Source organism: Megalobrama amblycephala, linkage group LG1 (assembly GCF_018812025.1).
Source record: "Megalobrama amblycephala isolate DHTTF-2021 linkage group LG1, ASM1881202v1, whole genome shotgun sequence".
Lineage (NCBI taxonomy): Eukaryota > Metazoa > Chordata > Actinopteri > Cypriniformes > Xenocyprididae > Megalobrama > Megalobrama amblycephala.
Genome location: NC_063044.1, coordinates 29031054 through 29043361, shown reverse-complemented (window position 1 = coordinate 29043361; position 12308 = coordinate 29031054). Strand labels below are relative to the sequence as shown.

The 12308-nt window shown below is 36.0% G+C and overlaps 1 protein-coding gene across 2 annotated transcripts in view; it reads right to left on the bottom strand.

Annotated features, from left to right (window-relative positions):
• Positions 1-11939, bottom strand: part of LOC125266979 (adhesion G protein-coupled receptor E5) — a 45839-nt gene extending 33900 nt beyond the window's left edge. Inside the window, exons 1-7 of one of the 2 annotated variants that reach the window (XM_048188163.1) lie at positions 11650-11939; positions 8046-8123; positions 7721-7864; positions 7485-7637; positions 7232-7378; positions 7004-7129; positions 6412-6564 (exon numbers count right to left, since the gene is read on the bottom strand). In XM_048188163.1, coding sequence (XP_048044120.1) covers positions 6412-6564; positions 7004-7129; positions 7232-7378; positions 7485-7637; positions 7721-7864; positions 8046-8123; positions 11650-11677 — 829 coding nt within the window. In that variant the 5' untranslated portion in view covers positions 11678-11939. The remainder of the gene's footprint in view (positions 1-6411; positions 6565-7003; positions 7130-7231; positions 7379-7484; positions 7638-7720; positions 7865-8045; positions 8124-11649) is intronic. The other variant, XM_048188180.1, reaches the window with a different exon arrangement.
• Between the last annotated feature and the right edge of the window lie 369 nt (positions 11940-12308).

Here is a 12308-nt window from a genome sequence, read left to right as displayed (position 1 = left end):
TGGTCAAATATAAGTCATGTGGGCGTGGTTATACTACTCAAGCGCTGGAACATCTGAGAAAGCACATGTTAAAGGGGACATCACATAACACACAGTTTGTTCTCTCATGTTAATCTTGAGTACCTATAGAGTAGTATTGCATCCTTCATATCTTTATTTTTATCAGATTTATAAAAGACAGTCGAGCTCCAGGAGGCGTGCCGTGGGCGGACCTAAAGAGTCACAAGCGTGGTTTTACAATAAACAAATGGACACTTATGGTGCTCAGCTAAACAAAATGTATTTAAACACACACAAAACATCATCATATTATCCCTGGATAACTTTTGATTCACTATATGTTTGTGTTGTTTACATTATGCACTTGTGCGCCAATTGCCAAAAAAACAGACATTTGATGCCGTTTTACTGACCACCTGTGGTTCCAACTCACTTTTATCACTGTGACCGCTCCATCTTTCAGTTTCAGACGATCTGTAAATCCAACGTCGAACTGGACCTTGTTTATAAAACATTCCTCACCGAACAAACAAACACATTTGCATAACTCTGTTGCTGCCCTGGAAAAACAATCTTCACTGTTCCCTGTTCCCACACTGTTCCCAGCGCTGCCGATGACTTCCGTTACCCGAACGTAGCATGTTGATCGGCGTGCTCTTGCTCACGCTCCGGTGGATGTGTTTGTGTGCACTCTTCAGGGAGAATTGAGCATACAAGGAATTCACCCTTTATTATGCCATTAAGGGCCATACTCAAAAAAAACAAAAAAAAAAAACAAAAAAAAAAAAAAAACATTCCGAAACCTTTACGAACCCTGGAGTGAATTTGGCACAGAAATACTCATACGTCCAACTTTTTTTTTTTGTTTTTTTTTTTTTAACTTTGGCTATGTTTAACATGACAATGCAACTCTTTAACAGCGTAAATAAGTCGAAATGCATGAAATAGCACTATCTTATTAAACAGAAAACAATACAAAATCTGGCAAGCTTCTTTCACAGAGATGTGCATATATCCTGATGTAAGCAATTGTATTATCCAAGAACAAACTACATGAAAATGTGTCCCACTTTACCAATTGCACTGCCCCAATTTACCTGAAAACAGCTATAGAATAAAAATGGTTCTTAACATTTTTTAATCTCTGTATGTTTTTTAATACTACCCATATTCCTTCAAAAAACATAGTTGGAGATACAAGAGACCTTGATCATTTGTTTAAAACAATAATAAGTGTAGGTAGAATAGATTTATTTGTATTTAATTCACAGTTTACCAAAAAGTGTCCCAATTTTGACTTCACCCTAATTTACATGTTTATGCAAAATTCCTAACTTATATTTAAAGTAGTAGGGCTGTAAAGCGTTATTGTTTAAGATTAACTAAATATTTAACATAGTTAAATTTACCATTCATTCATTCATTCATTCATTCATTCATAAATGAAAGAACGTATAAGAGCCATCTCTGTAATAAGAAAGTAGTTGAAAGTAGTTGTCCATTTTGCATTTACACAGTTTTGACCAGCAGGTGTCGCCAGCGTGTGATGTTCTGAGCGCTTCGAAAAGGTGAATCATTTTGCACATGGCCGTTGAACTAACAGTGATTTGTATTTGATGAGCACAAGATCATGCAGGTGTGTTACTCTGCAGAGCACTAGTGGATGTTTCCCAATCAATGAGACGTTTTCAAACCACCATGGGCTTTTCAACTGCTTTACCCAATTTGCTCTAATCCACTGGGGGCTTGGTTTAAGGGTGGGCCTTCATGATTTTAGCAAGTCTAAAAAGCATCTATTGTAGTTTGAAATTGGAACATTTTGAACATTTTATTGGTGTATGGAAATCAATGGCCATCAACTGTCTGGTTACCAACATTCTTTAAAATATCTTGTGTTTAACTGAAGAAAGAAACTCATACAGGTTTGAAACAACCTGAGGGTGAGTAAATGATGCCAGTCACTTTCTCAATAAACACAAGATGTTTTTTTGTGATTGTGTTTCAGTGGAAACAGGCTAAACTGAATGGAAATCAGTTACATTCCTCAAATTTAATAGTGATTTAATTGAGAATTTTTCACTGAAACAACCTAAACTCTTTTATTCTTCAATATAAAATTGTTACTTGAATGCTATGTAGTTTCATGGAAAATGAACTGAGATATAGTTTATAGGGGAACACTTTACAATAAGGTTCATTAGTTAACATGAACTAATAATGAACTGCACTTCTACAGCATTTATTAATCTTTGTTAATGTTAATTTCAACATTTACTAATACATTATTAAAATCTTGCTAACATTAGTTAATGCACTGTGAACTAACATGAACAGCTGTATTTTCATTTGTTAACGAAGATTAAATACAGTAACAAATGTATTGATCATTGTTAGTTCATGTTAGTTAATATATTATCTAATGTTTAACTAATGAACATTAATGTAAAGTCTTACCATGTTGTCATTACATTTCAGTTGTATTTTCAGTGTTTCAGCAAAAGTGATTTAATATCAACATCACATTGTAACATTGATCAAACAATATTATGATGCTGAAGCAACATCACTTTGTAACATCAATTTTCAGAGAAAATACGTAGCATTCAAGTAACAATTTTATCTTGAAGAATAAAATAGCTTAGGTTTTTTCAATGAAAATTTCTTTAGGGATATAGTTCACCACAAAATGAAAATTCTGTCATCATTTACTTCCAAACCTGTGTGAGTTTCTTTCTTCTGAACACAAAAGAAAATATTTTAAAGAATGTTGCTAACCAGACAGTTGATGGTCCCCATTGACTTCCACAAAATACTATAATATTCTTATTATAAATATTACTAAAGCAATATGCATTTTAAGAATGGAGAAAAATGGATGCTTTATTCAAGCACTTTAATAATTTTTAATGTATCTAATTACAGTCAGTAACAATATAAATCAAATAACAAGCATGCAAAACAAAGGAACAGAGAAATAATAAGGTAGATCCACCATTGTTTGAAACTGTCCTAGAGAAGTCGTGGAAGTATGTCAGGTGGTTCAACACAAGACATCTGTATAGGATGCACCTGTGTTTTCTCTCTAATGATTAAGCATCAATTAGACTACTGAGACACAAAACAAATTGGGCGTTTACCAAGCATTCAGTGGTCAATTTCAAACTACAATAGATGCTTTTCAGACTTGCTAAAATCATGAAGGCTCACCCCTAAACCAAGCCCCAGGTGGATCAGAGCAAATCGGGTAAAGCAGTTGAAAACGCCTCATTGAGTGAGAAACACCCACTAGTGCTCTGCAGAGATACACACCTGCATGATCTTGTGCTCATCAAATACAAATCACTGTTAGTTCAATGTCACTGTCTCCACCCGTGTGTGCTGTCGACTTTCATCAAAATTTCAATGCTGATCCAAAACACTTTAAACATTGAAATTTCCATCTCAAACAAAATGATATGTATCCAGAATGAAATGTATACAGAATACAGTGAAAACCAGCTCAAAGTCAACCTCAAGCAAAAACAAACACATAAAACGAGACATAACCCTGACAGCTCACAGTATTTTTATTGGCATATTAAAGGTGCCCTAGAATTGAAAATTGAATTTACCTTGGCATAGTTGAATAACAAGAGTTCAGTACATGGAAATGACATACAGTGAGTCTCAAACACCATTGTTTCTCATTTTTTTAAAAGACCTCTGAAGAACAGGCGAATCTCAACATAACACTGTTACGTAACAGTCGGGATCATTAATATGTACGCCCCCAATATTTGCATATGCCAGCCCATGTTCAAGGCATTAGACAAGGGCAGCCAGTATTAGCGTCTGGATCTGTGCACTGCTGAATCATCAGACTAGGTAAGCAAGCAAGGACAACAGTGAAAAATGGCAGATGGAGCAATAATAACTGACATGATCCATGATATCATGATATTTTTAGTGATATTTGTAAATTGTCTTTCTAAATGTTTCGTTAGCATGTTGCTAATGTACTGTTAAATGTGGTTAAAGTTACCATCGTTTCTTACTGTATTCAGAGAGATCAGAGTCATGTCATTATTTTCATTTTTAAACACTTGCAGTCTGTATAATTCATAAACACAACTTCATTCTTTATAAATCTCTCCAACAGTGTGTAATGTTAGCTTTAGCCACGGAGCACTATCAAACTCATTCAGAATCAAATGTAAACATCCAAATAAATACTATACTTACGCGATTAGACATGCTGCATGACGAACACTTTGTAAAGATCCATTTTGAGGGTTATATTAGCTGTGTGAATGTTGTTTATGCTGTTTAAGGCAAGCGCGAGCTCCGGGGGGTGAGGAGCGTGAGCATTTAAAGGGGCCGCAGCCTGAATCTGAGCATTTCTAATGATGCCCCAAAATAGGCAGTTAAAAAAATTAATTAAAAAAAATCTATGGGGTATTTTGAGCTGAAACTTCACAGACACATTCAGGGAACACCTTAGACTTATATTACAGCTTGTAAAAAAAAAAGTTCTAGGGCACCTTTAAAAAGAATCTTTACTTTGACATAGCATAAGTAACATTATACATATACATATTCATTTTCACAAATACACACGGTAAAAACAAAAATGTCTATAATATGATATTAATGTTTTAATAATGTTTTTTGAATTTTTTTTGTGATGTTTTGTTGTATTTATTGTGCATTGGTTCCTACTTATAATATGCTGAGACGTCAGTTGAGCAAGTTCGCATTTTGGCTGTTGTTGTTCTTTGTAAAAATCGTCAATTATTAAACTAAATAAAAAAGGTTGTCAAGACAAACTTTGAAGTTGGCATGCGAAAGCTGGACCACAATGTATAAACAAGTTTTAAAAACTTGAAGTTTGAAGCTTTGACATGATTTAACATGTTGTTAGCATGATGCTAGCACATTTGACTTGTCTTTATCCAATAATCAGATGGGTTTTTTTTAACATGTTTAGTACTTCACTGCTAGCATATGTAGCATGTTGGAAATCCTGTTTGCCAGCATGAGTCAAAAGAGCCAAACCCTTATGTCTATATGATGTTCTGATGCAGAGATATAGGTCTTGCTTTACGGTTGCTAGGGTACTTTGATTGGTTGCTAGAGTGGCTTGGCAGCTGTCAATGATGATACCCCAAAGGCTGCTTGCTGGTATGAATGATATAAACCTTCCCCAATATCTCTATGACATTCGGATTTGAAGATATCCCTCTCTGTGTTTGGGTTGCCAGGGTGCTCTAAATGGTTGCTAGGGCATGGCTTGATAGCTTCATGATGATCCTGAGAGACTGATTGGTTGCCTGAGTAAAATGAGTCCACCCCCATGTTTCTATGATACTGTGATGCAAAGTCATGTTCAATACAAATCCTTATGCAATTTACCGTAGTAGGATAAACATGCATGGACAATCTATTACATTGGCTGTCCCTTAATCATAGTATGTCTATGGGGCAATTTCGGGCACCTCTTTCACCCCAGGGCTACATCTTACACCCCATTGCGAGGTATGGTCCTGCAAAGCCTCTTCAACTGTGGTAACCCACATGTTTCTATGAAATCCTTGCTCTGAGCTATGACCCGTCAAAGTTTGTCACAGTGTTAAATTGATGGGATTTTTCCATGTTTTAATCATCATTTTTAGGAAAACCGTTAGTCGGATCAGTTAGAAAAGATATAGCACACTAAGTCAGGACAGTCTGAAGGTCTGAGCTGAGTTTGGAGGTTGTAGAGTTAAAGCTCTAGGAGGAGTTAGAGTTGGAAATTTTGTTTGTAATTTTATGTTTGATTAAAAGTTCCGTTGAGTTTGGAAAGGTCTGTACATCAGAATATCTCTTCTCTTGTCTCTGAATATGTCTTTTTATGTCTAAAATCATATCAAGGACTCTCGTTTTAAGAGGGGATTTAGTTAGCTATGTGGTAACGGCGCATTGAAAATATACAGGCCTATAACTGGAAACAACTGAGCCGTAATATTTCAAACAGGATGTGCGTCACAAGGCTCAATGCAAGTAGTCCATTAGTTAATTTAATCTAAAAGCAGTTCTGCAGAAAACAGTGATGCCATCAACATAATATTGTTGAAAAGTAAGTGTCCCCCAATAAGCAAGCCAGAGGCGAAGGTGGCAAGCATCCCAAACTCCATCAGGTGACAGAATGGATAGTTTTTCAGGGCAGATTATATGTTTCCAGCTTGTGGTTATCCTGAAGACACATTTTTTTCCATCCATAGAAGTGTAAATTAATCCTGTCGTATGCAGAAGTTTGAATAAATTATATCACAGCCTGTAATTTAGAGACAGAAAATAAACAAAACATGTCAACTGAAAACTCTCACATTAGACCAAAAGCAAAGTTACACAATAGATGACCTCAAAATGTCTGTTGCTGTAATAGTTTCTTACCAATACATTGAATTCCTTGTCCAGCAATAAATATCTCTTTCCCATTGCTGGAAAAGTAGCCAGTTTTACATGTGCAGAAATAACCTCCTTCAGAATTTACGCATTCTGCATTAGGACCACAATCAATGATTTGATCCACACATTCATTGATGTCTGGAATGAGATGAACAGAGATTCAGATGTTCTTGTTTAAAACTGCCATTTAAGTTCATATTGAGTAACTTACCTTTTACACACAGTATTGCCAGTTACTTTTTTCTATTTTTGCTCTGCAGATATATATCATATTTACAAACAAAGCCACGGCAGAATTAATCATCTCCTAACAAAATATAGTTGTGTGACATGTTGTTCCTGTTGAACGAATTATTCAATGACTCACTCTTAACAGTTACTTGTCGCCACCTATTGGCCTATCAAAGTAACTAGCAGAATGAGTTACCGAAAAAACTACATCACTAATGCACAGTCTGACAGTCCATTCAGAATGAGCAAACGCAAGCAACTATTGCTATGATTTTTTTTTTGAAAGCATGAAATTAAATAGATATTTAGGAACCGTAATGATCAGATCTTCACAGAGAACACTAACCTGTGCATTTCATTTGTTTGTGACCATAGTTGGTGAATCCTGACCTGCAGACACATTCATGGCCGTCTTTGCTGTTATGGCAGACTCCTCCTTCTCCACAGATGGATTTATCAATGTCACAAACACCTTCAACAACATGAAAACAACATGTCGGAGAAGGATCTTACATTTCTAAAAAATAAACTGAAATTTCAATATGTCAAAGCTTTACAGTTTTAAAGGACCTACTCATGCAGGATTCATGTAGATCAGTGAAGTTAGTTTCTCCTGACTTCAGGCTGAAGCCCGCAGCACAGATGCAGTAGAAATGACCGGGGGTGTTATGACATGTTGCATTTATTCCACAAGTACTGGGATCGGCGCATTCATCTCTGTCTGTAATTTAGAGACACACAATAAACAGAAAACTCTCACATTAGACCAAAAGCAAAGTTACACAATTGATGACCACAAAATGTCTGTTGCTCTAATAGTTTCTTACCAATACATTGAATTCCTTGTCCTGCAGAAAACATCTCTTTCCCATTGCTGGAAGAGTAGCCAGTTTCACAAGTGCAGAAATAACTTCCTTCAGTATTTTTACATTTTGTATTAGGACCACAATCAATGCTTTGATCCACACATTCATTGATGTCTGGAATGAGATGAACAGAGATTCAGATGTTGTTTCTGCTGCACAGAGGTCCTATGAGATGTATCACATCAAGCTCTCTTTACCTTGGCATTTAATACTATCCTCTAGTGTGAAATTGTGAGTTGGTGTGAACCCTTCTTGACACAGACAGTAGTAACTGCCATTTGTGTTGAAGCATCTTGCATTTTCTCCACAAATGGGTGATTCATACTTACACTCATCATAATCTATAGCAATGACAAAAACAGTATGAATAACGACAGCACTTTTTGTCTTTATTTTTATTACAATTCATTAATAAGTGCTGATTTAGTGCATAAATGTGTCCTATATGCAGTATAATTTACAGCTATTCAATAATATTCAACTGTATCAACAAAAGTATCATGTTTGTCTTTTTGTTCATACCTGTACACTTCCCCCTAAATTTTATATATCCCTCAGGGCAGTCAATCGCTGTGCTCTCTGTCAATGTCAATAAAATACCTATAGGCAAAAATAAAGAGTCTGTTACTGCAAGTTTAGTGTCTTTGGTGTTTAGCTTGAAGCACATATAGTGGGTCCAAAGGTTTGAGACTATGTTGAAAATATGGGACTTTTTATACAACAACTTGCAAATAAACAACCAAATGCCAAAAGAAATTCTGAAATTCATGTTCATTTTCAATTTTCAATTTTTTTTTTTTTTTACTTTTTTAAGTTATGCAATTAAAATGTTTAATAGAAAGTATAAGCATTTTCACTAGTGGCCTCAGAATATTGGACATCACTGTATGTAAACTGTTAAAACTGTTAAGTGTCATCCATGACGTAGACATTTAAGTGCCATTCATGTCAAACTGAGCCCATCCTAAGACAGGCTTCCAAAATCAACTTGATTTATCCACCATAATGGCTAAATTGACACTTATTTACTAGGAATAACATCTGAGTAGACAACGCTGGAAGAACCATCAAAGAAAAGAATAATTCTATAAATCTAATGTTATATCCACTCATTGTTCATGATGGCCATTCAGGAAGTATGAGTGCTCTGGGTGAGGCTCTGTGCACGACTGTAACTAACAGATTTAACTTACAGAACCAGCGCTCAGACGACACACTGTCACATGCTCTGACCACAGGCAGGGTCACCCAAGAGACTCTTAAAAAGTGGTGTAACACTTTTTACAATGGTGACTCCATCATTACCTAAGGTGTGGTCTTGCTCATTATTGTAAGCACCAGACAAACAATTACTGTATATTATGATTTTGTTCTTATTCTTTAGTAAGGTTTATGTAACATTTTTTCCCCTCTTCATAGTTTGCCCTTGGTTTAATGTCACCATCCCATCTTCCTGGGCCCCTCAGCTGTGTGGACATATGAAAACACCTTGGATTTCCTGTCCTAATTCAGTTTCCGCCAACATTTTTCCATTGTCAAAATCAAAGCCACGCAACTTCAAGCTTTAAAGGGATAGTTCACCCAAAAACTAGTACTTTGTGGAACACAAAGAAGATATTTTGAGAAACGTCTCAGTGTTTTTGTCATTGGCCATCAAAATGGTTTGTTAATATCTTTATTTGTGTTCCACAGAAATCATACAGGTTAAAACATTCTTATATACGGTAGAAGCTTAAAGGGTTTTGTCCGGTGCTTCATATATAGAACCTTTTAGGGGTTTCATTCATGGGATCATTTTATGGATTTAATTTTAATTGATTCATTTTGTTTTAATTTATTTTTCATTTTGATGAAATTTTATGTAAACAAACTTTATCAATAGAAAAAAATTAAATAACATGGTAAATATTTAAGACATTTCTCCTTATATAGAACCATATTAAAATTGAGTCACGAACCCTAGGGTTTTTCGTCTTCAATTAACTATTTTTCTAAGAGTGAAGGTGAGTAAATAATGACAGAATGGTCAAATCTGGGTGAATTAACCCTTTAACTTTGAGCTAAACAATGCTCAGTTTCACTTATCGTTGTCCCACAACATCCCAGACTGAACTCACAAAGTATATCGTGATTTTACTATTTCAGTGTCTTTGAAGGTTCATGAGGACAGTGTTTGAATACATAGCAGTCCTTGTTTCACAACAATCTCTTGCCCAAAATCATGTACTAATAGGGGTCGTATTCACAAAACATCTTAAGGCTAAAAGTAGCTCCTAAATTGCCGATTTAGAAGAAACTCTTAAAAATAATGGGGATGTCAGTCCTAATTTTAGGAGTCCTAAATTTTTGCTCTAAGAGTATTTCACAAAGCATTTTAGTGCTAAGGGACTCCTAAGTCACTAAGAACAAATCACAAACAGTCCTAATCCACCCAAAGACACTGTACACCATGAGGCAATAGCAATAGAGCCTTGGGTGTTGAACCTTTTCTTCATAAATGCAATACATTTTGATTTATAGATTTGAATCTACGATGAGATGCCAAAAAAAAAATAAATAAATAATATGCTAAGTGTAATTGGTGTGCTGTCCAAGGGGATCGAGAGCTCCGAGCTTGAAATTTAGCCCAAACCCAAAGTTCTCCTCGTATCCCCAGCCGAGTAACTATAGGCGAGTCAGCTCTCATCTGTGTATATATTCCTCCTCTCGAGCTAATTAGAAAGCCCGTTTGAATGTGTTCCTTCCACAATTTGTTTATAAAACATAATTTGTCACTTGCATTTTGCATTCTCTTGAAATGCAGACATCCAAGAGGTGGACAATTAACTGTATATACTAGTTTAATTAGTGACACTTAGCCTACATTTTAAAACCTTTAATTGAATATGGTAACATTTGTATTAAAAAAAAAACTTTATTTGAATAGGGCAACGTTTGTATTTTAAAACCTTTATTTAAATATGGAAACATGACTCCTCATTCTACAATGTTTCTATGATTAAATTGCTGACTCCTCCCCCATCAGCCAATTACTGGCTGCGTCCGAAAACCTAGGTAGCCGTCTTGCTGCTTCGCTGTCTTATAAGAGAATGACTTGTACGGCAGCGTTTGTGCATGAAGGTACCTCACGAAATTGATTTCGGACAGACATCTGAGGCAGCGTAACAGTTTAATGATCTACAGCAATATAGCGCGAGCTTTGGTGAGAACTAAACAAATATTTAATTACTACAGTAGTAATTTCTCGATAGAAGTGATATCAAAATTGAAATATGTTGGTCAAAATCGTACATTTACACACAAACTGAACAGTAAACACAACTTTCGGACGCCATCTTTATTTTAGCTCAACTGTCACAGAATGGAAAGCACAGGATTGTGGGATATCAAAGGAAACTAAGGATACATCCATGCTTCCTTCAAAAATCGATCAGATGAAGGTATCTCAGGAAACAGGAAGTGAAGCTATCATTGGATTCGGACGTGCCTTGATGCCTTCCTACCTTGAAATGTGTCCTCAGAAGGCAGCATTTTCCAGTTTTCGAATGCAGCCTATGTGTGTATACTCCATAGCAACGAGGTCAACCCTGCCCTTACTCTTAGCTTAAGACTTCTCTCTATTCCTTAGTAAAAGTTTGTCTCAGCAGCTTTGTGAATAGGTTTTAAGAGAAAACTCTTAGCTAAGAACTTTTACTGCAATTTAGGAGAACTTTTAGTGGTAAGATAAAATGTTTTGTGAATACGGCCCCAGATCTACATCTGATACTTTTACTTCACGGTTCTTTTCCAAACACTTGAATGTCTTAAGACTATGAGAACAGGAGCAGAACCTTCTGTTTCTTCTCCATTCGTCACTCACATTCAGCTGGTGCTTTCCAGATAACTAGAGCTTCTGAACCCTGATTCTCACAAAAACTACCCCATTGTGACATCAGATTTTCCTATCTGTGGCAGTTTCCTCTCATTGGCCATTTGCTGTTTCTCTATTTTTAAAACAGCAACAATTACGCAGTGGTTGGCAGGGCAACATTTGAGTTAGCAAAACCACAGTGGCTCCATACAAACATCTGTCTCTACATTCATCAGTGGAAACTTCAATCCTAAAAACATCTGAAGTGTGACTTACCCAGACTCAGCAGATAGATGTGCCTCATGGTCAAAGAGTGAAAGAGACTTGCAAATTGAAAAATAAATATTGAAAACAGGTTATGCTTTAATCGTGGGCAATTCCATACAAGAAAATTCTCTTCAAAAGTTGTCTCTCTTCAGGCGCCTCTCCAACTACCTTCTGTTTCCAAGCAAGGCTAGACTTCTCACTTTTCTATCACCATCTAGAAAAAAAATTTTTAATGGCTTTTTTTTTCTCAATCTTGCTTCTCAGGCTGTCTTGTGTCTTTCTCGCTGTCTCTAAATGCTGAAAAAGCCTGCAGTGTGTGCAAGAGTTTTGTCAGTGCGGTCCAGCCCCTGCTCTTGCTGACACTGAGAGGGAGGGAGGTGGGGAAATGTTGGCAGCTAATGTACAACAAAATGAAAATAGGAAAAACATATACCACTTTATTTACAAAATATTATTCTCCGACACACGTTCACGCAACAGCCTCTGCTCTCATGTCAAGACAACATGAATGTGTCATGGTGCTCTCATGAACGGCCACTGAAGATTAAAATTTTGGAAATAAATTGGTAAATTATGCTTTTTTGTGCAAAAAAAGCACTCATGTCACTTCATAAAATTGATGTTAAACCACCACGGATCATAAAATTGAGGTTAAACTACCATGGTTG